The 24,843-nt window shown below is 40.5% G+C and overlaps 2 protein-coding genes across 4 annotated transcripts in view; both read right to left on the reverse strand.

The window, feature by feature from the left end:
• mrc2 (mannose receptor, C-type 2) overlaps positions 1-5,888 on the reverse strand; it is a 38,121-nt gene extending 32,233 nt beyond the window's left edge. Inside the window, exon 1 of the mRNA XM_042504849.2 lies at positions 5,576-5,888. Coding sequence (XP_042360783.2) covers positions 5,576-5,702 — 127 coding nt within the window. The 5' untranslated portion in view covers positions 5,703-5,888. The remainder of the gene's footprint in view (positions 1-5,575) is intronic.
• A 4,567-nt stretch (positions 5,889-10,455) lies between these two features.
• On the reverse strand, positions 10,456-24,806 carry tlk2 (tousled-like kinase 2). 3 transcript variants are annotated; one of them, XM_042504712.2, is made up of 22 exons: positions 24,085-24,806; positions 22,922-23,004; positions 21,330-21,407; positions 21,165-21,234; positions 21,037-21,080; positions 19,387-19,485; positions 19,021-19,056; positions 18,828-18,929; positions 18,531-18,623; positions 18,223-18,333; positions 17,931-18,067; positions 16,905-17,057; positions 16,746-16,812; positions 16,532-16,629; positions 16,354-16,435; positions 15,666-15,757; positions 15,440-15,529; positions 15,155-15,324; positions 14,548-14,686; positions 12,778-12,889; positions 11,945-12,052; positions 10,456-11,726 (listed from the first exon to the last, which is right to left on the reverse strand). In XM_042504712.2, exons 2-22 carry the CDS (start codon positions 23,000-23,002, stop codon positions 11,553-11,555), a joined length of 2,136 nt encoding a protein of 711 aa, XP_042360646.1. In that variant the 5' UTR covers positions 23,003-23,004; positions 24,085-24,806; the 3' UTR covers positions 10,456-11,552. The 3 variants fall into 3 exon arrangements, with proteins under 3 accessions (XP_042360646.1, XP_042360647.1, XP_042360648.1); XM_042504713.2 differs by lacking the exon at positions 19,021-19,056 and having other exon boundaries at positions 24,085-24,804; XM_042504714.2 differs by lacking the exons at positions 19,021-19,056; positions 19,387-19,485 and having other exon boundaries at positions 24,085-24,805.
• Positions 24,807-24,843: the final 37 nt, after the last annotated feature.

Here is a 24,843-nt window from a genome sequence, read left to right on the forward strand (position 1 = left end):
CACAGAATACTTTGCTTTAAGCCCTTGGGATAGTTCATAAAAGCCCTCTGTGACAGACATGTCTTCAGTTCTCTGCTGTAAATCATCTCTACTCTGCAATTACAGCGGGGTGTCTACCACAACAGACGATAAAATGTTGATCTACTATAATCTTAGCTCAGGAGTTAGTTACTTGACTTCTCAGTGCAAGTAGAAACCTTACGGATAGTTGAATAGCTGGAGTTACACAATGCTGACTTTTCAACGAGGCGAGACTCACATGCCAATAAATCAGTGTGATGCCATTTTGTCATTTTCACAATGAGAATTAAAGCCGTTTTTAAAAATAGACCACAGTGTCAGCTCCGACGCTGCCTGTGGGAAGATTTTCACACCATAACCAGCCCAGCAAAAATCAGCATTACACTGAGAGCTGAATTCACTTCACTGTGTGAATATAAGCTCAGCATTAATACAGTGACAATTTGAGAAGTTCCTGGCAAAAAGCTTTTGAACCACTAGACAACCTGAAGCTGAAGTTCCAGACAGCAAGAAGCAAATTCAAAAAGAAGTTTTAATTCCAGTCTGGAGGGGACACAACTGGATGTTTGATGTGAGGAAACTCCCGGGCAATCAGAGAGAGTGCAGAATTCCAGATTAACTTTAAGCCATTGAGCCCTGTGAAAGCTAAGCCACAACAGCTCTCCTGCTGTGATCTCATCCTCTTCTTTGCCCTGTCACCCCTTTTTTCAACGCTGAAGACAGTTTCCTGCTAAAGAGAGAGGTTGAAACACACGGCCAAGCACTCTCGCCAAGAGAGGCGAGATATTCCCAGAACCTCCACCTCCTCAATACGGTCATCTGTTGGACCGGGTCTGAGGACAATACTTGCAAACGTGGGTGACGAATCAACAGCCAGCCTTATGGGTTCAACAAACTTCTCCATATCACATTGTTTTTGTGGATTGTGATTCAAGCTGCGGCCAGATAATTAAAACCAAGTGGCCTGTTTTTTTTCTGTACTTTATATACTTCTATCTAATCTAAAGATCTAGCCTGATGTTTGAGCAGACGGCTGTTCCCGTAACCTCTCCTTGTTTTGACAGATGTCTGAAATTATAAAAACACAGGCATTTAACTGGCCAGTGTGATAAAATGGCAACCAACAAATAGGCAGGAAATTCCATCCTGCTGTGTTTGTTTCTTTGGTGTTTTATGGTGGTCTGGCCTCTGAGGCAACCCAAACTGTGGATAGGTTAAACCTCATCCAAGACGCATGGGAGAGGAGAGAGGGGGGCTATGAGGAGAGAAGGAGAGGAGCATGTTTGCATCTTGCAGCCACAACAGAGCTAACTGGAACCTTGAGAAAAGTGTGTATCAAATTTAGAAATATAAGAATAAGTGCAAACTGTCAAACCTTTCCATCATTCCCATTTATGCACAGAATAATCGGGATAATGACTTGTCACAGTTTAGGTTGAAATATAAAATCACAGCAGTTAAAGGTGCAATGTGCAGGATTTAGAGGGATATATTGGCAGAAATTGAATATAATGTTATAATTTTCTTTGGTTCATTGGTGTATAATCACCTGAAAAAAAGAATTATCATGCTTTCTATATCTTTGGAATAAGCTGATTATATCTTCGTAAGGAGTGGGTCCTGGTCCATGGAGATGTCGCACCACCATGTTTCTACAGTAGCCCAGAATGGACAAACTAAACTGTAGCTACTAGCAGCAACTCCATGACACTCAGATTTATTAATGTAAAACTGCTTTATTCAGTGTTTTTATTGGTTTTAAAAAAGGGGGTTCATTTGTTTTGGAGAGGCACACACAGAGACCTCTGCAGGTAATTTTGCTCCTCGTAAAAACCTCCTGAGTATCTGGATCTTAAGTTATCAAGGAAAAAAGGTGAGACCACATTAGCAGGTACTAGGCTAACAGCCCCTCTATAACAAGCCAAACAGGATTTAAAAAAGACAGATGTGTGACATGAAACTACTTTATTCAGTGTTTTCACGAGTTCAAATCACCGGGTACGTTTGTTTTGGGGAGTAAGAGAAATCTGCGGATATTTCGGCTCCTGGTAAAAATCTCCTGAACATCTAGATCTTAACTTATCAGAGAAAAAATGTGAGCACACATTAGCAAGTGCTGGGCTGGCGACCCTTCAGTCGAACAGCGTCAGACATACACTGATTTGTAACATGAGCAGCTTTTTCTGTGTTTTTGCTGGCTTAAAAAACTTTGTCCATTTGTTTTTGAGAGAATGCCACCTCTGCGGATAATTCAGCTTATGGTAAAAACCGCATGAACGTCTGCATCTTAAGTTATCGGAGAAAATATTACATATTAGCAAGTGCTGGGCTAACAGTCACTCTGTTACAAGCCAAACAGCATTTGAAAAACACCGACCTTTGACATGAAACTACTTTATTCTGCGTTTTTATCAGTGTTAATCAACGGGTTCGTTTGTTTTGGAGAGAATGAGTCCTATGCAAATATTTAAGCGCTCTTGATTTCACACTTGGGACATGGGAGAGGTTTCAGCTGGTTGCAATCTGAAATCCTCTCCACCTGAAGCCACCAAATCCTACACACTGCCCCTTAAAAGAAAAATGGTGATCAAATTATTTTTGACTGGTACTGTGTGTGAGATCATGAACAATTTTGGTCTAAAGCTTTGTACCAGAGACCACCACAGAGCTGGAGCTGTGTCCACACGTAACGAATGGAAAACTTGTTTTGAAATCCCACACCATGTTAGTCTGAACTTTTATGCCCAGATAAACTGTTGTGTTGCAGTTCTGCCAGTAATGAATCTGGGAGAGAATATTTCCTATGAATCATGTAGTGTCATCATTCTTACAGTTTTTCTCTCCTTCACTAACTTCCACGTGTACATTGTGATGACAGAAGGCTACAAGGTACAGCATAAAACTCACATTTCTCATGACAGAGCATGTAAGTTCATGACAACATGCTGAGCTGTTCCCGATCAAAAACATTCCCAGTGTTAAACTCTGGTGGGTGGCAACTGCAAAAACAATTCAGATAACAAATCCAAAGAGACAACATTTCATAAAACAAATCAACAATGATTATTTTCTACTTTTAGATCCATCTGCAGCTCAACCATTTGGTCTAAAAGTGATTGAAAAGGGATTCTCAACTTTGGCAACAGGGGAATTTGATGGCAGATGGGTGCAAGTCATTTTAAAATTAAGAAACTAAGCCTTGTCAAAAAGAGCTCCAGATTATTTAGGATGTGTATCTAGCAGTATATCCTTGGGGATAAGAGTGGGAGTGTAAACCCACATAATCTCAGTATCTTAATCTAACTTCAAAACCAAACTAAAAGAGGTAAATTAATGTATTAAGAAGCAGTATGATGTCCTGAGTCTGGCATGATGATACCGGCAAATTCAGTGTTATAAAGGACTGTTCTTTATTTGTCAGAGAAGGGAGGTGTAACCTTTTTGTTGTTGTTTGTGTTTTTTTGTTTTTTACATCTTGATTCTTCCCTGGCGCTACAAATATTTTTCCCTCAGCCTCCCTGAGTGAGTGGGAGAAAATGCATGGCCTTCACTCCAGCATAAATAACAAATAAATAATATATATATATTTTTTTAATTTCACACCAAATGTAGGCCGCATTGGACCCATTCAATGAGCCAAAAGCATGGGAGTGAGAGTTATCACCAAAACAAAACAGCTTTTTTTTTTTTTTTTTTTTTTAGCAAAATGCAAGTCCTCCTTAAAAATGATGTGTTGAAGGTCTGTCAGAAATTTGAGAATTCAACCATTTGGATTGTGATAAATGGTGTCATTTGGGCGATTTTTAAAGAAAACATGCATTTCAAACCTGCCAGGGGGTCTGGGGTTCAGAGGGTATTTAAAATTAATACACAGTACAACAATTTAAAACTGTATGTCCCCCCCCAGTCAAAATAAAAAACACAGTGCTTAACACTATGCTTAAAAATTATTTGACGTGCCTATTCTGTTTTGCACTACTACTATGATTGAAATCATAATATGACAAAGTGTAATATTCAAATCACAGTAGCTTCATTTATTTTTTGGTAAAGGTAAAATGTGTCAAAATTTATCACGATAAATGAAGCAAGCACTGTGGTGCTACAGTGATGCCCTGACCTACAAATCATTTTCCAGACATAAGGGAACTTGCTTGTTTGGTACGGGCCCCACCAAAAATCACATAATCATTTTTATGTTGTTTTTTTTTTCCAGATAAAATGAAAGGCAAAAATGGCAGTTCTCAATAAAATCACAACTTATGCTACAATATCTGTCACAAATAATTGCAATATGATTTCTGTCTGTCTTTTTTATTTCTTTGCAAAACCTGCAGCGTTTTCTATCTCTTTTTGTAAGGGACTGTTAGTTAGGAAAAGGGAGGGGGTAGTGCAAGACAGGGAGGCGCTTCAGATATTTTTTTTCAGCACTGGGTTAGGAGTTATGTTTTTTGATTTGACTTAAGGCAGGGACATTCAAGTGCATTTTAAAAGGCAAGTTTTCTCTAAAAATCTCACAAATCACACCATTTATTAAACGAGAAACTGTGAAATGTGGTTGTTTAAGATGGAGGGAGGGTCATGCATTTTCCCCCAGTCATTTAGGGATGATGAAAAAAAACAGAGAATAAAACTCATGCCTATGCCCTCTGATTAATAAAGTATAGTTCCCAGAATCAAACAAATGAAATGACAATTATCAGAAAATATGTGGTTAAACATTTGTGTTATACCTATAGATGACAGCCTAGTTTGCCAAGTCTTCAGTACTTAATTTTAAATTACTTGATATTGCCAGAATATATTCTTGCCAAAAAAAAAAATCACAAAAATCTTGCTGAATAACCCCTGTAGCAGATAGCAGATGATCCACCTCATCATCTCATTGACATGGCTGACTCACTGTTCAAAGGTTAAGTTGGCAAGTTGGCAAACTCTCATTTCCAGTTGACAAACACAAGGAAAATACAGGGAAAAATAATTAGGCCTATATACATATCCAATCTAATCTTTACTGGAAACCATTTTTAAAGTGGGTTTACCCTCCTCAGCATCCCATAACATGCAGCCTGATGGTCTCGCAGTTGAGGACCGGACTGAATGTGTTAATTGCAGCCTGTAACAGGATGTAAAGGTCACATCTGCCCGCAGGGTGCCAAATGAAACGTCACTCCACGTCAGTTTTACAATGTAGCCTAAAAAAACACCATCCCGGTGCAAAAATAGCCCAATCAACACGAAAAAGTCCGTGGCTTTAAATAAACTTTACACATAAATAAAAATCACAATAGAGACACTAAGCCAGCAGCCCCTTCCCTCCTCCCCTTGTTTTTCTCCACATCTGGTTCCACTCACTGCTCGGACTTTTGGTTCGTGGCATACCGAGGCACCAAATCCACAATACGCAGTAAATATCTTTCAATGTCTGCTTTCTCGTGCATTTTCTAACTGGAAGTCGTTACTAAAGCAAAAGCATGCACATTAGGTTAATCGTCCGTCCGGTTTTTCGACTTTTAAATAAATGAAATTAAGCGAAAGTTGTTATTTTTCTCACCCGTAGCGCTCCTCTTCAGTTCCAGACTAAAGATGAATAAATATAAAGTGCATTTGTAAAATATAAGTTGCCCATTTGTCCATGGTCTCCTTGATTCCTTGTTTCGGTGACGACCGTTGCCTTGCATGCTCACAATTAACAATTAACAATTAACACACGCACGCACACGCTACAAAAAAAAAAAAAAAAACCCAAAACAGAAAAAAGCGAAGTCGGAGCAGCAACTGCCCCAGTGTTTCACTCTGAGGACGGAGGACGCAGAGTTGGTGGCGAGTTTGACCGCTAGAGCTCCGTCTGCCTCTGTCAGATCAGACTGAAATAAATGGAGCAGCGTCAACAACGTGTGTGTGTGTGTGTGTGTGTCTGTGTGTGTGTGTTTGCCAACATGAGGTCCAGGGGCCTGTTGAGGGACCAACCGAGTATACCGAGGACCCATGACAGTAAAGGCCAAAACACAAAACAAAAACAAACTAACATAAACAACAAAACAAAATATGGAAGTAATCTAAGTAAACGGTTTTCGATTTTTTTTTTTTTTTAAAAAAAGCTATGCATGGAATAAATTCTGATAACATCATAATTATGATAAAGACAAAAACATAATCTGAGCCTTTGAAACCTGAGCAAACTGACGTGATGTCAAAAACATGGGAAGAAGACAATGAGCAATGGCATAACGCAAAGATTTGCAAGAAAATATTGAAAAGTAAAAGAAAAGTAACAAAAAAATTCAAAAAAAGAAAAAAAGTCAAGAAAAAACAAGGAAATGATCTCGAAATACATCATCAGCAAATATAGTTTGTCCCCAGCTTTTTCTCTTTTTTTTTTTTAGCTGTCTGAATCTACTAATTTCTAGCAATTTGTGTAACATTTCCTACCGATTTCCTTTTGCTTTTCCCCCTATGTTTTTGAAAGAAATTGCACCAATTTTTCAGGGTTCAAAGGTTTAAATAATTGTGAAAGGTGTCTGAAAGCAGCACATGAAAAGTGATGTTGCTTCAGGTTTCAAAGGGTTAACTTCATATACCCTTCCTTTATACTATGAATTTGTGATGCTATTTTGGACAACATACTATAGCCTACTACAACTTATTACAATCGTGAACAACATATTATACTTTACATTTTTGATTCTATTTTGCGACTGAGTATACTATGACTTTTTTGTCGTATATTTGATGACATATGACATTTTTATGTTATTTTGGACAACAAACTACACTATGACTTCTTTGTGCAATTTTGGACGTACTATACTATGGCTTTTTAATGCTATTTGAAAGACATACAGTACTATGAACTTTTTGACGTTATTTTGAATGACACACTATACTATGGCATTTTTGTGCCACTTTGGTTATATCATTATTTCTTTTATTTTCAGAGTTCTGCCTCATTTGCACCAAAATTTGTATTGGCTTTACTTTTAAATGTGTTGTATTTAACTCTGGAGAGAGAGAGAGAGTTGTTGAGTTAAATTTGCTTTGGGTTGGTGGTCAGAGTTTTTTTCTAGGCTGTCTTTGATCACAAGATCATGACAACGATCATCCTTGACCCTCTCTCACTCTGCGTAGGACAACCATTTTTGAGCCATGACCACAGATAATCGCCACGTGTCTTTTACGATGGTCATCTTTTGTCTAAGACTGCCCAAAATTATACAGGCTTAACTCAACAGCGGGGCAGGGGCGTGCTTACTGATTCTAGGGACATGGAACATCACCTCTCTAGAGGGGAATGGACCAAAGCTGTACCAACTACATATAGTTGGACTCATCTCTTCAAAAAGGCTGGGTCTGGATGTCTGGACTCTCCTTTTCTGTCGCCCAGGGTGAGAGGTGTGGGGCGAAAGTGGGGATAAAGTAGTGAAGAAGCTCCTCAGTCGCAAGGCACCAGGTGTGGATGAGATGCTGAAGGCTCTGGCCTGTCTCCCGTTCTTATGTAGGGGGGACTCGAAGGGTGTGCTCCAATTATCGAGACATTAAATTCCTCAGACTCCATAGGAAAGCTTACGGAGGTGCTGGAACAGAGGCTCTGACTGATTGTTAGACCTCAGATTCAAGAGGAGTAACAGTGGACCTGCACGTTACCCTTAAAGTTTTACTAGAGGGGTTTTGGAAGTTTACTCATCATTTTCCGTGGATGTTGGGCTCAGCAAGTTTCTCTTGTCACTGATTCTGTATGACACTTTCACTGATAGGAGCTCAAGGTGCAGCCAGTGGGAGCCGAGTGTCCGGTTTGGGGAACACAGATTTGCTTCTCTGCTCTTTGCAGATAATGTGGTTCTGTTGGCTTCATCAGACCGTGATATTCAGCATGCACAGCAGCAGCAGTTTACCAGTCTGAAGCCATGGCTGTCTGCCACAAATGGTGGACTGCTCACAAGTGAGAGTAAAATAGAGAATAAGGTTGACTGGAGGATTTGTGCAGCGTTCGCAGAGATGCAGGCATTGGTGCGCACTTTTTTGGTGAAGTCAGTCAACATTACAATCCTGAAGTATGGTCAATCAGATGTCTTTCAGGTTTCTACCAAAATAAATCCAAGCCTCAAAACTTCTGCAGCTGAAGGATACATGTATTTCATTCTTTTTGTTTTAAGATCTAAAAAAAAGTACCAATGGTATGGTCATGTTAGCACCTAATCACCACAAGCTTTCTTCAGTTTAATGCAACATGCGATTGGCCCACTACCACACCGACTCATACAGTCTGTGACGTAGTGAATTCAAGCATGGTGTATTTGACGGAGTTGGCAGGTCAGTGCGCCGAGATGCCACCAAATAAGTGCTGGTGGTATAACTTAAGGGTGCTGGTTTTGGCACTGGTAAGTCTTTTTAAACGATATCCAGTTATAGCTGCGCAATTTGGATAATGACAGAAAAAATAAGACTGCAAAACAGTGAAAAGAGTATCCTCCGTAGATCGGATGAGCTCTTCCTTAGAGATAGGATGAGGAGCTGTGATGTCCAGAAAAAGTTTGGAGTAGAGCTGCTGGTCCTCTGTGTCAAAGGAGCCAGTTGAGGTGGTTGGGGCATCTGATCAGGATGGCCCTCTGGGTGCCTTTCTTTGAAACTTTTCAGACTTGTTCAACTGGGGTGAGACCCTGAGGTAGACCCAGAACACACTGGGGAAATTACATATCTCATCTGGCTTGCAAACACGTTGGGAGAACCCAGAAGATGCTGGAAACGGTCGCCAGGGAGAGTGACGTTTGGAAAACCTGGTTTAACCTGCTGCTACATTGACCCAAGCCCAGATAAATGGAAGAAAATGGAAGGATGGACAGACTGATCTGACTGCCAAAAGATGATGTATCCTTTTACATTAATATGTACAGAAGGGAAACTTAACTTACTTTGCCCGAAGGCCACTCTTGCAGAATGTCATGAGGCCAGGGGCTAGTTGATAAACAAACATAAATAATTAATATATGAATAATTGGCCTATACCTCTGTCAGGGAGTCCCGGGGATAGTCCCCTGGCACTTTTTTTTGGATAAAAAAACTATTTTCATGCTTTTTAAATGCACTCTGGCACCTTGTTACCTTATTTACAATCAAAGTATTAAAAAGTTACCAGTTTTAATTTATTGTCGTGAATTAGAAAAAGGTAGTGGTGGCACCCTATTGCAAGTCACGTTGAACAGTATGTGTCAAGAGTGAGTTACTTGGCATCTATAAAAGATAAAAATTGCAAAAATCAATGTTTGAGGTCTGTTCCAAGAGTAACCAGGAAAATTATATTCAGTTGTGGCCTTTAATGGAGTTTTACGTTCATGTGTCACGTTTTATGTGCTACATCAATTAACATGCCACCACAAAGCTCGAGGACAAATGGGCACTCAGTGAATATTAAAATAGTGTTTGTATTAATGTTGTCCTTTACCTCCTGACAGGAGAAAGGAAATTCCAGACCGGTACTGGATTTATGAATGAGACAGCATTCCTCCTGAAGTTTTACTAATCTGACTGCTGTAGTACACTAACATATGTATGAACACATAACATCAGCAGTTTTCAGTCTGTCTTCTGGCAGTTAATTAGTTTTTTGTTCCATTGACGCACTTACCAGAGAACATTACTACAACACTAGCTTTGTGAAGCTGTATCAGGGCTTCTGCAGCTAAAGGCAAGGTAGATTTAAGATTTTTAAATGCCACTCAGTTTAGTTTAATACCAATTTTCTACTTACCAAAACTGAAGGCTAATTTTATTTTGCGCAAATGTTTATTGTAACATAAAACATTACTTTTTTTGTCCAGTGAAAAATGTTGATGATCTTTGTCAAAAGTTGAAAAAAACAACCCTTTTTAGAGTGGAACACATGTAAGACAGTGAACATATTATATTACCATAAAAGTCTGTTTAGTTTACGAACAGAAGTAGGAAACATCTGGCATTTCTGGACGGTTTTCTTGGCATTTTTTTTTGGTTTCTCACTCTGCATGTGAGACTCCACTGCCTGTATTTGCATGATGATGTGTTTAAGGGGAGGAATTTGGTAAATTATTGAACAAAATTTAAAAAAAAATAAAAAATTACCAATTATTTTGAGATTTTACAATGCAACTTAAAAAAAAAAATCATAAAACCCCCACTTCCCATGTCGGAGTATTTTTAAGACTTTTGTAAGATTAAGTAAATTTAATAAAAGACTTTTTAGGATTCTGCGGGAACCTTGGGCTGTATCCAAGACTCCTCTAGAAAATATGTTTGATTTAGGCTATAACCTGGAAAGTAAATTTAAATAAAAAGTGAGAAAGAAAACTTAAGTACAGACCTAAAACTTATGACTACAGTGTCAGCTGTGTTGTAGATATCAGTTATTCCCTCAAAGGCAATGATGGCAAACCCAGTCTGACATAATCCCAGAACAACAAACACATTTTAACCAATAGTATTTAATGGTTTATGCAACTCTCTGCTAAGGCCCAATCTCCCCCAACAGTACTATTAGGTAAACCAGTCCCTTGCATTTTATTGGCCAAAAATAAATTCAAACATACCTAAATAAATATGTGTGTTTATGGTAGGGGGTCAATCAAACAATAACAGTTCTAATTAAAAGGCAACTTGAAAAACACAACAGTTTTCTCCATAAAACTGGTTAAATTGAAAAGTTTTTTAAAAAAATGTAAAAGGGGTCGTTTCTCAACAGCTTCCACTCCATATCAAGTAACACGACTCTAAAACCATTCATTATAAAAACGGAGGCGGAACACTGCCACCAACTGGAAGTTATAAGCTTTGGTCACAGGAGTTTGACGAGGAGAGGGGAGAGGGGTGAAGGGGGAATAGTAGCTTCTGTCTCTCCTCGTCACAAACTATCTGGGTCTGGAATTTAAGCGGGCAGGGGGATCCCAGAACAGCGGGCTGAGTGACATAGTGCCATAGATATTTAGGGTTCAATACAATAACAGGCCAGACTGGTTCTCTCAGCTAGGTTCCAGGAGATGAGAACAAACAAAATGTTTGAGATTGGGGAGTTCAGACTACCTCGGACCAGAATGGCTCATGCATGGGTGTATGTATGAGTGCGTATGGGTATGAGGCCTTCTGCAGTCCTCTCCGTCTGCCAAGCTGAAGCAGTTCTATACTTCTTTTTATTTTCTCTTTGTTAAGCAGGAAAGAAAAATCCCAAACACTGAACCCCACTTTTCACCAACACAGTGCCACACCTCGCCCCCGTGCTGCGTGAGTCGTCCAGGGCTTTGACCCCCAGAACGATGCCACCCTTTTGTGAAAAGAGGACAGGTAGGCTAGGGTGGGTGGACATGAGAGACAGGAAGGGTGACGTGAGTCTCCTTTCCCAACTCGCCCATGACTTCTCACCCACCCCTTGCCGTCGTCTGACCTGTTTCTCTTGGGCTCTTCATGGCAAGGTGGGATGCTCTTGGGAGGGGGGACACAGTATGGCGTCGCCCCCGCCCCACCCCACGCTTTCAAATGGTTCAGTCAGTCAGTTAAGGGGCGTGGGCTCAGTTTGAGGCGCTGCTGTTGGAGGAGCTGGATGTGGAGGCCACTGCCATGCCCGAGGTGCCCGAGGAGGCCACCGACTTGCGGATGTGGGGCATGAGGAAGGGGTCACTGGCCAACTGGTGCACATCGATGCGGTCCTCCTTACGGTAGACTAGACAGCGCCTTATAAAGGCCTGAGAAAGACAGAGTGAGGTTGGAATGACTGAAAAAAATACAACTCTTAAGTGCAGATATCAATGTTTTGGTAAAAAGATAAGAAATCCCTAAATACATACATCCAAAAAAATCCCTTCTGAAACTATGTATGTGAACATGAGTGGTTACAGTATGATAACAAAACGCGAAGTGGTGACTGAAGATACGCAGACGTGATGCAGTGAGCAGCCGGTACCTTAGCTTCAGGTGTGACTACTGGTTTAGGAGGGAACTGCACATCTGTCGCCTTCAGTATTGTGTTCTCCTGCAGGATGTCCTGCTGGGACTGGTTGTGGCCGAAGGGCTAAAGAACATAGACGAGGAGAAGAAGTGTTATTAGAGGAAACAAAACATAACCTAAAGAACTGAACAGGAACTATGTAAGAGTGTTGGTGTTTAGTGCAATGTCCATAATAAAGTGTTAATCTTTGGCAAAAGTCAATTTTTTAAAATAAAATTAGAAATAAATTCATGCAACCAAGGCGGTCTATAGGTATCAGACACAAAAATGTTATGCTTTTTAAGACCTTTAAGATAATGTTTAAAATCAAATTTAATACAGATTTTTGGATATCCTCTTTTCTTATTCAAGCACTGTGGGTTAGTATAAAGTAAAGTGCGTGTTGTTCTATGCAGAGGGAGGTTTTATGTAGAAATATAGTTATTAGAGCGAGTTAGGTTAATCTACATTTTGCAGACGGGTAAGAAAGTATCAAGTAAAAAGCCAGTATTAGGTTAAGTGTTAGGTTTAGAGATTTGTTAGTCAGGAATGTGGACTTTCATGCAGAAGAGCTTGACTCATGTTGACAAAAATAAATTAAAAGATGCATAAATAAAATTAGATTAAATGTTTGTGGCGATTAAGACCACACAATTTCATTTAACTGAATTCAATTTTTAATACTTTTTAAGGACTTGCACATACACGGCAAGGGGAATTATCCCCCATTGCATTTTATCAACTACATAACTGACTTAAAAACTTCAGTGTTTTGATGCAACATATTTTCTTCAGTGTGTGTCTCCTACCTTGCGGCCATACAAACACTGGTAGAAAATGACTCCCACAGACCACACATCCACCTTGTTGGAAATTTTAGGTGGTTCCTTCCCAACCACAAAGCATTCTGGGGGCAGGTACCTAAAAGAGAAAAGATTATATTAATATGAATCAACACATGAAATAGTAGTGACATCATTAACAACAACAACAACAACAACAACAACAACAACAACAAACACTGTGCACTAGGAAATTAATAACAACCAGGATCTGTGAGGTTGTTAATTGTTGTACAAGCATTAACCAAATGAATCCTGAAGCTTAGTACATCTACATCTATACATCTATATACGTCGTCTGTGGTATTATAACTACTAATATTAAAAGGCACCACATCACATTTGTGTCACGTATTGCTTCTGTCTTTTAGCTACAACAGCACTCTGCTGTTAGCAGGTGGAGAACAGTCAGGGTTGTTTCACTCAGTCAAGATCCAACCTTTACATTAGCATCAATAAGACTGACAAAAGGCTTGACTTACTAAACAGATATCTACTGTACATATAGTAAAACCATCTGCCCCTTTCCCACTGGACAAAAAAAATCCACTACACACACTAACACCTGTTTTTTTTATTTAATGGGAAAGGTTACAATCTGCATTCACTCCCGGGACAAATGACTCTGCAGTGGCTATTTAGTGGGTAATTTATTTTCTTTAGCTCCAACTGGCGTCTATTGACAGAGCAATGTAGGCCTACACAGTTCTGGTCTATTAGCAGTAGAAAAGGAGTCCATTGCTTCTTTTTAACAGGTTTTTCTTTGCTTAAAGACCTGCATACACATGGAGATTTTGGTGGAAAAAACATATAACACTAAATCTTGCTGAAAAAGCTGAGATATGTAGTATAATGTCATTATGATCACTTTTACTTTGATTTTAATTCCATGTTATGCATATCTACAGATTCTGATAATAGCTGCACATTTTTTTGGTTTAATATCCGTGTGTTATTAAGTCAAGTCTACAGCTTGCATGTTCTCTGCATTATTTTGTGAAATGACACACACTGGTCTTAGCCATGAATTCATCATCTCTTCAGTAGCTGCTGCAATGAAATCCCCCTTGTGTGAGCCATGACACTATTTAGCCTGCAATCTGCTTCTGGCCAACTACAGTCAATCCAGTGTGCTGTCAGACACAGCGACCATGTACCAGGACACTGTTCTATGTGCCAAGAGAAAAACTCACTGCTGCAGCATTTCATAACTGATTCGAAGGGAATTTACTAACTTCTCTGTACAGGCGTATTATATTCAGAGATGTTAGTTTGAGAGTGTGTAGCAAGTTAGAAAGCTTTCATTAGGAAGGTGTTGAAACTCAATAAGAAGGGGTAGGTCATTCAATACAGTACATTTGATTTTTTCCTGCATTTGAAGCTTTGCAGTCCCAGGATGGATTTTCACACATTTGCATGATGCTTCTACAAAAGTTTTTATAAAGTCTAAGACGTTTGAGCTTCCAATTCTGATTATGCATCTAAAACACTGAAAATGTACACTTTAGATTCTGCCATTTTGTTTTTCCTTCCTTCCTTTTTTTTTTTATCCTACAGCACACTTTGAGAATGCACTCAGTCATAGAGAAATATTCCGGCCCTCTCTACCAAACAGAAATTTGACCCTTGAGGACAAATGCTGAGTGATAAAAACAACAACAAACAACAAAACAATTCATTATATCAGAGATGGTGGCATCACTGCAGCAGAGTAGCATCTTCCAGAGTAAATCTTACCAGTATGTCCCTGCTCCCTGTGACGTCAGCTCCATCCCATCCACTGAGTTATAGCTGTCATCATCCATGATCTTTGATAGGCCAAAGTCTGTGATCTTGATCTCCCCGCAGGCAGTGCCGTTCACAAGGAGGATGTTACCTGAGCAGGATTTACAGGCATGAAATAAAATCTCTGCATAGTTCACATCTATATTCACATTTTGAGTTGGCTATGATGATTATGCTCTGGATGAATCAGCTCTGTTGAATGCACAATGATTCCAATTTTTTATAAAATTAAACATAATCAAATTAAACGTTATGGAATAATGGGCAGCAGCTACTTTGGAAGCCAAAACCATCTATCAAGACAAACAGTTACGATAATATGCCCAACAATTGTACTGTGTGTCCATCCATTAAGCCACTTGTAAATAACCAATGCTGGGCATCATGTGAACCAGGATAAAATCCCCCTCATCACTACTGTAGCTGCTGTGGTTTGAGTGTTTAATTCAACTGACTCTTAAACTGATCATTTATTTTGAAGTAGAACTGTGCCAAGAAAACTAAAACAAGAACATGCAAGCTCTGAGAGTTTTAGAGGCACTGTGGTGCGGAGACCCACCAGGTTTGAGGTCGTAGTGGATAATGGGCGGTCTGATCTCATTGAGGTACTTCAGGGCGTTAACAATCTGCATGATGATGGAGCGGCCCTCCTTCTCTGACATGAGCTTGTGCTGCTTCAGGTAGAAGTCCAGGTCATTGCCCTCACAGTACTCCAGGACTGTGCAGAACCTGCTCCAAAAAAGGGAAGATTTGGTACATCAAAACAGGCTCTTAATTAACTTAATCTGCATAAAAGGTTGATTTTTTTAAAAGGGATATATATGTTTAAAAGGAGATGACTTACGAGTCAGTGTCAAGCGAAAAGTAGTCGTAGAGTTTAACTATTCGTGGGTGGTCCAGCTCTTTATGGATTCTATATTCTCTGCAAGCGTGTCTAAAACAAAGAGCGTTTACAATATTTACACCATTTACTTTAAATATGGATATTACAAACAGTAATTTGAAGAGTTAATTATTCATAACCATATAAATATACTACAGTGTTGTGTTGGGAATTGCACAGCACTCACTTGTGATAATTTTCCTTCTTCTCATCCCTCCAGTTCTTGTTCAACTGGTGGATTTTGACCGCAACATACCTTTGCTCTGTTAAGTCAAAGGCCTGAAAAATAAACGTCTCCTATTAGTGAGGAACTGCATTTAATATTACTTTGTTTGAGCTGCAGTGAGGCTCTTGCTTCACATTAAATGGCTGCGTTCATTCATCATTTTTACAGCGATGACAGCAGGTTCTTGGAACAACTCTCGCATTCTGGCACAATCATTTACTTAGAAATGTTGATGATGTCAACTTAGTGTAATGTAATGAAACACACATCCTCAAATATTTTCCAAAGTATGTGCAGCACAGCCACTACAGCTGCTTTAAGAATATGAGCAAGTTAGTTTTCACCAGTGTAACACCACAAACTCTGACCTCAAATATTACCACAGACTTGAACTGACTCACACCACTCTCCCTTAAGCAGCAGAAACTGGTAGTTAATGAAGGCTATTGTATAAGATTGCCCCAAACTGCGCACAGATTTATGACCTAATTTCTAAGTTCGTAGAACAGTTGTAATTACAGTGTAATAATGCTGCCTCATCACTGTCTGATATTATTATATGTTTAAAAAAATAAATATCTTTACAGTGTATGAACTATTATCAAAAAAAGTGGTTGTGCCTGGACAGGAAAAGACGAAGTTCTCTTACCTTATAAACTTCACTGAAACCTCCCCGTCCGAGTAAATGGAGTAGCAGGTATCGGTCATTTAGCGTAGGGTGATCTTTGAATCTGTGTGAGAAACAATTTAAGTTATAATATAAAACAAGACAAAAGGGCACATTGGTATAAAAAAAAAACTAGGGCCACATAAGAAGAAAAGCGTACTGAGAATTATCCTCATTGTGGATCCTTTTCAGCTCCCGAATGTGCAGGTTTCGCACTCGTTCCAACCTCTCCAGCTCCGCCTGGATCTCTGCCTCCTCCTACAAAGGACAACAAAAGAATATCAAAACACGTGTAGTAACAAAATAACTGAACAAACAAAAAAAGACCACAACAAACAGGTTGTCACCGACAACAAAAATTTAGCAGGCATTACCTTCTTAAGATGGCCTAGTCGTAGCTTAAAGATTTCCTCTTGCTCATGGTACTCTGCCTGTGATAACCTGTGAGGATGCAGAACAAACCTCAGTAAAACTTCGTGATTGTGAGCGAAGGAAAAAAACAGCTGTATAAATAACAAACAAAGGCATCATACGTTTCACTTTCTGTCCCATTGGTTTTGCTTTTGCGTTTGTTTTGCTCCAGGCTTGGAGGTGGAGTCTGGGCCATGGAGGGCGGCTTGCGTTTGGCCAGCAGCTTCCTTTGTCTTTCAATTTCCTCTCGCTGGGAATTGATCCTTTCTTGTTGTCTGAAAACAGATGACACATTGCAATGACATACAGACCTAACGCATTTTATCGGTTTGTGCCTAATCAACAGTAAACTCTCTGGCTCCCTGGTTGAGATGCTGCCTTTTCTTCTTGTATGGAGGGTGTTCAGTCTGTAAGACTACGTATAAAATTGCCACTAAGATGTGAGGATTTATTGTGTAAATTACAAAAGCACATTTCTGCTTGCATTAAAGTAGGCCTACTATCCTTTTCCTTATTTTCTGTCAAATATGTATTGTCACAATGTTAGATGTTCATATTAAAGCGGTCAAAGCTTAAAATAATGAGGTAAACATATCAAAAAGTAATCCATGTGTGCCAAAACCACAGACTTCAGACCGTTCTGGAGACTCTGCTTCCTGATGTGGGCTTGTAACAGCTTTCTTTATATGGTCATCTGCTTCAGGCATGTTACTGCAAGGGTTTACGTTACATACACTGCTACATGTAGCTACATGCTAACGGCAGGGTAACATGGAATATTAATAGCTAGTGATGTTAATTTTTCCCCATTTTCTGATTATTTTCCTTCTGGAACATGCCCAGTTAGTTCATTAGTTATTTTTCACAGCAGGAAATGCCACTTTATTCCATTACAGTCATTCTGCAGCTGCAATGATGGTGCAGAGAAGCTGAGATACTGAACACACGGAGTGGCGCTTAAAAGACACAGGGGATTAAACAGAGCATTTTAAACGGACTGCTAGTACAGGTATATTCATGCAAACATTATAAAAATACACATTAAAGCGTGTAATGATGTTGCCTGCTGGACCAGCAGTAACTTAAAAATGATGAAAGCACGATAGTGTGAAAGGAAAAGATTGAAGTTAAATCATCAAAGTCCTCACTTAATAAGGTTTTGGAAGGCATATCCATCCGTCCACTGCTCAGTGAAAGACGCTCCATGTCTCACTGTGGTGAAGTGACCCAGTCGAAGTCTGTCCTGCATGCTTTTGTCCCGGCACGCCATCTTCTCCTGTTTGGACTGGAGTGAGGGCAGAGAAATACAGGCTTTAAACCAGTGCTATTCATTCCACATGGCTTAAATAAGGCCTTTGAAAACCAGCTCCTGCCACAAAACCCACTCCCTTTGGAAACTAATGGCTTGAAATAAATCAAAGTCTCATTAGATGAACATACTTTTTCAATCAGCAGCTTCTTGGACATGGTCACACACTTGTTTAGGCGTTCCTTGTATCGTTCCAGCATCCTCTGCTGCTCATCGATCTGTCTCCTCAGATCACAGTTTGCCTGGAGCAGAACATACAAATGAGCAAGGAAAAGGTCAGGTTAAAAAAAAAAACAAAATTGATCTTGTTTTCACATGTACGAACAGAAGGAATGTGTCAACTCTAACATGCCTCCGGTGAAAAAACCAAGACAGAATTTTCAAAACCATCAAAAATGGCAAGCAGAGTAGCAGGGATGAAATGTAAGGAGATTAGTACCCGCAGCAAATCGTCTATTCGGCCCTCCTTCTTCTCCAGGTCAGAGTTCTTGTTGTTCTCCATTGCTGTTAGTTTCTCTATGGTAAGGTCAGACTACAGGGTAAAGTGAGCACAAAAACAGTGTTTATGTTAATGGTGGATCATTTTGTATCAGTCAAAAATGTAGCAGTGCCATCTAACAAATTCTCTCAGTTGCTTATTGGTTTCTGGTTGCAAATGTATTGGTTTATACATACTAATTATATGACAACTACCTTTGGACAATCAGGCAGCCAGCCCTGATAACATGTTAAGTACCTGTGTGGCTTTGTGGAACAAGTGAAGAGAAGCAGGCTTCAGTGAACACGACGAGTGCTCTGTGTTGGCCGAGCTGACGGAGGAGGGGCTTCCCTGCTGCACCTGGGAGGCAAAAACATTCAACAAATAAAAAACCTGACAGAAACAGAGGGTGTCTTAATGTGCGAATTTCATCACATTAAAAAATCGAGACCTGCAGCTGCCAGTCACGATAAAACATGAGACCAATCTGGCGAAAGAAATCTGCATTAAAATGACGGCCAGAAACTGTAGACACTCAAATGAACAATCAGACGTATGAGAAAATGGGTAAAATTCTTACCGCAAAAGCACACAAGATTTTGAGTGATTTGGTTTACTTGAAAAGATGCAGTTACTCCAAATACAGATTTAAACACACTTCTGTTTAAAATTTATTTACAGACCACATCAGAATCTTCCCATCTGGAAGAAAACTTGACCTTAATGATGTTAATAAAAAGCATGGAAAAGAGAATGGCAGGAAAGAGTGTTAAGAGCTGCAAAAGCATGAGATAGAGCATAGTGCGAACATGCTCACCGTGACAGGGGGGTTGGAGAGGGAGTGTTGTGGGGAAGAGCGGACCACTGGTGGAATTCCCCTGGCAGGGCTGGTACCAGGACCGCTACCTCCCGCAAACTGACAGACACGCAAAGAGAGAAGAAAGCCGTTCAATGGAAAGACCAAGATGGCTAAAAAAAGGGTTAGAAATAGGCCTGAACGATAATCTAATTGTGATTTTTTTTTTTTTTTTTAGACCAAATTGCAATCACAGTTTAGTATGCAAGTTAATTTTTATCTTTATCATCCTTATCTGTATTATTGAAAATCAAATATAAACCATACTAATCTTTTTTCAGAAACAGTATTGTAACAAATTACTCAAACTTAAGTGTGCAGGCTACCACTCCAAAATATTTAGATAACTAAAGGCCTCCTTGTAAACATGTTATTAACTTGGTCTGGACGTTGATGCTCACTTTAAAATTAAACCCCTTCACTTTGCCAGCAGTTCAGAAGCAAAACGTGGAAACTTAACTCGGTCTTTAGTGGCTGCAGTGTTTATTCATGGACAAACTGAAACCTACAGTGTACATTTGCTACCACTATAACTTTACCGCTCGACCACACACTCCCTACACACGCATTACGCCTCTTCTTAACTGAATGTGATGTGAACAAGTGAGTGAACTTTAAATTGTTTCACTGTTTCCGGGTGAAGATGTCCTAACCTGCTCAATATATCAGCAAAGGTGCTAAGTGATGTGTCGCTTGCTTGAAAAATTGTTCGCCATGGCTCTATTTAATGAATCTTCGCACACCTCCAACTTGTTCTCTTAGGCCCGCCCAGGGCTTGATGTTGTTGGACTTGTTGTCCGAAGTCCATCTGCCGAAAGTTGCTCACTCGATGATTGTTAGGAAGAGATGTTATCTCTTACAAAAATGTAGTACGTAAACATGCGGATTGCACTTAAACCCATTTGTGGGGTTCCAACACATTTTCGTGGACAAAATTTGAGAAGTTTTCCATGACTTTTCAAGGATACATAATAAAAATATTTTGTGTCTTGCACTATTTGTCTATTCAAACCTAAATTCATCTAGCTGGCATATATGAAGAGAGAGATGGAACGGAGAGGAAAAAAATGACTAAATGTACGGGATGGTAAACAAAATGTGAAACGTCAGCACATATTAGAGCTACAATACGTCAACAGCTTCTGAAAACAGATTTGCTGTTATGTTTCATTACATGGAAGGTTATCAAAGGAAGATTTATTGTAACAATTGTTACACACGACAAAATTCCACCACTTTTCCCCAGCTGTAAATGAATGTAACTAATTTCATGACTTTTACAACTTTTCCATGACCCTGGGAACCATGCGTCTTCAGTACTGTGAGCATCAAAGCTTGCATGCTGTATTTTACAAGTTGTCCTCTTCATCTACTCGCATTCGCATATATTAAAAGTGGAGTGTAGGGCGTGTGTACACCTGAACAGGGTCAGGTGTTTCTGCTCTCTGGTTGGTTAGATTGTTTATTCGTTCAATTACATAGGGATATCGTTCAGACCTAGTTAGAAAGTAATTATGAAAAGTTAATACTGAAGCATTTGTAAAGGACAGGAGATTTGCTGAACATACACTCAGTATAAGTAAGAAAAAACAAACATTTCCTGCCACTCACCTCAAAATAATCACTAATTTTATGTCCCCTTGCACCTGCTTTGCCTGAAAGAGATGCACAGGGAATTTAGAGAGAGGCTGATATTTGGGATACATGATGAAGGGATCATGGCAGTGGAACAATCTTACCTTGGCTGCTGTCAAAATGGTCTGCTTTCCGTTTTCTCACTCTCTGGTCATTTGCTTTTTTCTCAGGAGTCTGGCAAAAAGAAGTGGTATGAATCAGCCGCATGTATAATAACACAGAGGTGGTTGGCCTAAAAAAAATCTTGGTCATTTGTAACAGAGACTGACCTCTAGCTCTTTGTCACTGAGCGAGCCCACACTGCACAGACTCTGATTGGATGACTCATTTTGGTTCTGACCCGAGCCCTGTTAAAATGAGGTGAAAATACATAAAAAATAAAGCACACGGAGAAATTAAATGCAAAGATTCATAAAACATGCGAGGGATGTTTTCCTAGAACTTGAAAATGTGTGCACATGTACTTGTTGTGTATGCATGCACTTGTGTGTGTGTGTGTGTGAGAGAGAGAGAGAGTGCACACAGGAGTTAGAAACCACAGAGTGAAAAAGAAACTGAGAGAAAGGATGCGAAGGTCTGCCTAAATACCATCACCATTAACTTCCCACTGAATCTCGACCTGCATCAGTCCTAATGCTGGTTCCCTAGGTGATGCCTGTCAGTCAAATGAATCACATCAAAATTCAGCAGGCACTGTCCAATCAGGGAGAGATACTTAGTCATTCAGAGCACACTGAAGCTCTCTCGCTGAACCCTCCTAAAATGGCTGAACATTAGGCATGCTGCTGGGGATGTATTCCTCCCTCTGTCTGTCACCTTTAGATAATGTCATCCATTTTTCTCCTGCTCACCGTGGTCTTACCCATTCTGTTCTTCTCCTCCCTCCGGAGGAAGCCAGGGAAAGATGCTTTGCTTGATTTAAGAATGACAGCTTGTTTTTTTACCCCTTCCAGACACCTTGGTTGTTTGATCAGACCTGTTCAAAGGGAAATGCACTATTCGACAATTTTAGTAGGCCCTCTCTGTTCCATTACTAAAAGTTCTGCTAGCCCGCAGTCCTCAAAGGATAACAATTTCCCTTTCTTTAATACCAACTCAGTGATAACAGAGAGAGCAGCAGTGTCACAGGGCTGTTCAAGGTCAAGAAAAAACTCCACGCTCCTCTGTGACACTGAAGAGCTTTTAGACCACCAACCCATATTTCTTCATAGCTATTTGTTGACACACTTCCATCTCACTTCCCCCTACACACATTGCATCTCTTGTCGTACAGGGCGGCTGTGGCATGATGCCTTAGCGAGAGCCGCCATTTTCTCTGCGGCAGCAGCCATGCCATGCTCTGGGCTCAGCTCTGCCTATGGCTGGCACGGGGCCCACTCCTGGCGCTGACTCTCGCTCCCTAACTGTTCCAAGATCACCTTCCACAAAGACGATGCCATCCATGTAGCAAGAGAGAGGGCGGAAAGCTAAATACTGCCTCCACTCATCACACCTGGTCAAGAACTATTTCTGCATTCCTCCTCTGCCTTCACTCCTCCTCCCCCGACCACCCCTGTCCTGTCTCTGGCCTTTTTGGCAGGCATCACCACTTGCATATGCAGCCTCTACATCATGAGCCAGGGAGAGATGCCATATCACACCAGCCAAAAAACACAGACACAGCTCAACCTTCTCCAGAGACAAAGAAAATGAGTGGGGCCAAGCTTGTCCAGGCCAAACAGCAGAATGATACCAAGGCAGAGTGAGACAAAGAAAGGAAGAAGGTTCACAAAAAAATGTGTAATCAAGAAAATCTGTGATTATAAACACTTTGACAGGAGAGTTCTTATGCTCCACCTCAGCGGCATCTGCTGTAACAAACCTTAGCCACGCCGACCCCAGTGAAGCGAGCCTCCAGCAGCTCCTGCCGCCGGGGGTCCAGGCTATGCAGTTCTTCCATCATGGCTGCGGAGACAAGAGCACAGATTAAGGAAGGCGTTGTGGGGTCTAGTATATTCAAGTGGGAGTGACGGATCACTGTTTCAAAAGGCATTGGTTGTGATGAGTCATGGCTGTTTTTAGCTATATGGATGTGGAAAATTCCTGTTCTGAGTCATCAATAAGCCTGACAATAATGTTTTCCACTATCATGTGTGTTCAGCAAGCACCAACCAAGCAACTCAGTAAAATACTCACAGCACTAAAATGCACAAAAATATAACCAATAAGGAATATACATCAAAGACTTGGGCCAGATGTGTAGAGTCACTGCCTGCAAAATTACAGCATCATGTGATAACACCCTGGCATTACAGGCCTAAGTTACATGGCGCTTGAGTTATAAAAGGTCACTAATGGAGGGACTGCCAAGTATACTTACAGCAATGGAAAAGGCCACTATAGACAATAAGTGCCCAGCTTGCTAGTCTGTGCAAAGGTTAACGTTTAAGTTACACGCCCAACACTGACTGCTATGTCAAGTCTGTTATCTATAGCTTGCATACATTAAATGAACAGTGAAACTTAAAACATCTGTGTACAATTGGAAATAAATTCTAGTCCGTATTCTTGTGTAACTTTAATCGGGATTGAGTTTGCTGGCTCAGCTAACATAACGATTTAAAACATCATCAGTAAATGAGCAACGGGTAGCTAGTTAACATTGGATAAATGAGCTAACAAGACGTTGGCCATCATCACTTAGCTACGAGCTAACGGTTAACGTTAGCTAGTGACATTAGATATAATTTTTGTCAAATAACGTACCCAAATCAGGAAAATGGTGGTTAATGTTGGCCCAGTATCACTTGTTACATTATATAACGTAAACGACTGTGAAAAAATAACAACTTCTGTCCGCCACAATGATTTTTTTTAACAAACACACGTAAGATAGCTAACGTTGGGAAGCCAACATGCTAACTCGTCTGTCAAAAAGAAGCATCTTCTCGGTTGTGTTGTCAGGTGCCACGACGACTGGACACACTGTAGACAGAAACCTGTCCCATTATATTATTTTTTCCATCAACCTAAGGAGATACTTACTGCAATTTAATATTTTTTCGGTCCTCTGGAGGGCCTGTTGTTAAGCCTGAAACCGTCCCCGTTGTTTCCCCGGTGCTCGGCAGACCCTCCCAGGCTAGGCCGCATCCACAGCCGCGTCCCTCGCGTGCCGACTGTTAACGATCCGGACACGGGAGAGCGCGGTGCAGCTCTAGGCAAACGACGGTGGATTCCCTTGGAGGCCTCGACAACTCCGGGTATCCCAAACCCGCGTTGCTGTGCTCCTTAGGCGGGGATCCCCATCACATCCCTCTCGCCGAGGACCATACCGTGCCTATGTCGGGTATCTCGCTCCACACAATGGCGACCCTCGAGATTTTTCGCCAGGTATAAATGATGTCTTTAAGCTCTTTAGGCGTCAGTTACCCCCTATCTTTTTCTCCCCCGGTGGTGAGATCAATTTCGGGTCCTTGCTTTCAGCTCGATCAAAACAAAGTTCGGCTACAGTCGCTTTCCTCGCCGCAGGGAAGAGACCAATCTGTTTCGGAAGTTGTGCTGTTGCAGGCGTTTCAGTTGAATCCGGATCGATTCGGTTCGGTTCTCATGTTTTTACAATGTAAACAATAATCAGTAAAATCTCATATTTTCTCGTGAGATTGTTCAAGTATTTCACCTTCGCTCAGTCCACGCCTGCCCCAAATCTCTTGTCTGGACCAATGGCAAATCCCTCTGTACACAATGCAATTTAACAGCGCCCACCCAGGCAACCATCAAAATGATCACTTATCACAAAGTTGCCAT

This window comes from Plectropomus leopardus, chromosome 18 (assembly GCF_026936395.1).
Source record: "Plectropomus leopardus strain MGB_pleo_1.0 chromosome 18, ASM2693639v1, whole genome shotgun sequence".
NCBI classification, from domain to species: domain Eukaryota; kingdom Metazoa; phylum Chordata; class Actinopteri; order Perciformes; family Serranidae; genus Plectropomus; species Plectropomus leopardus.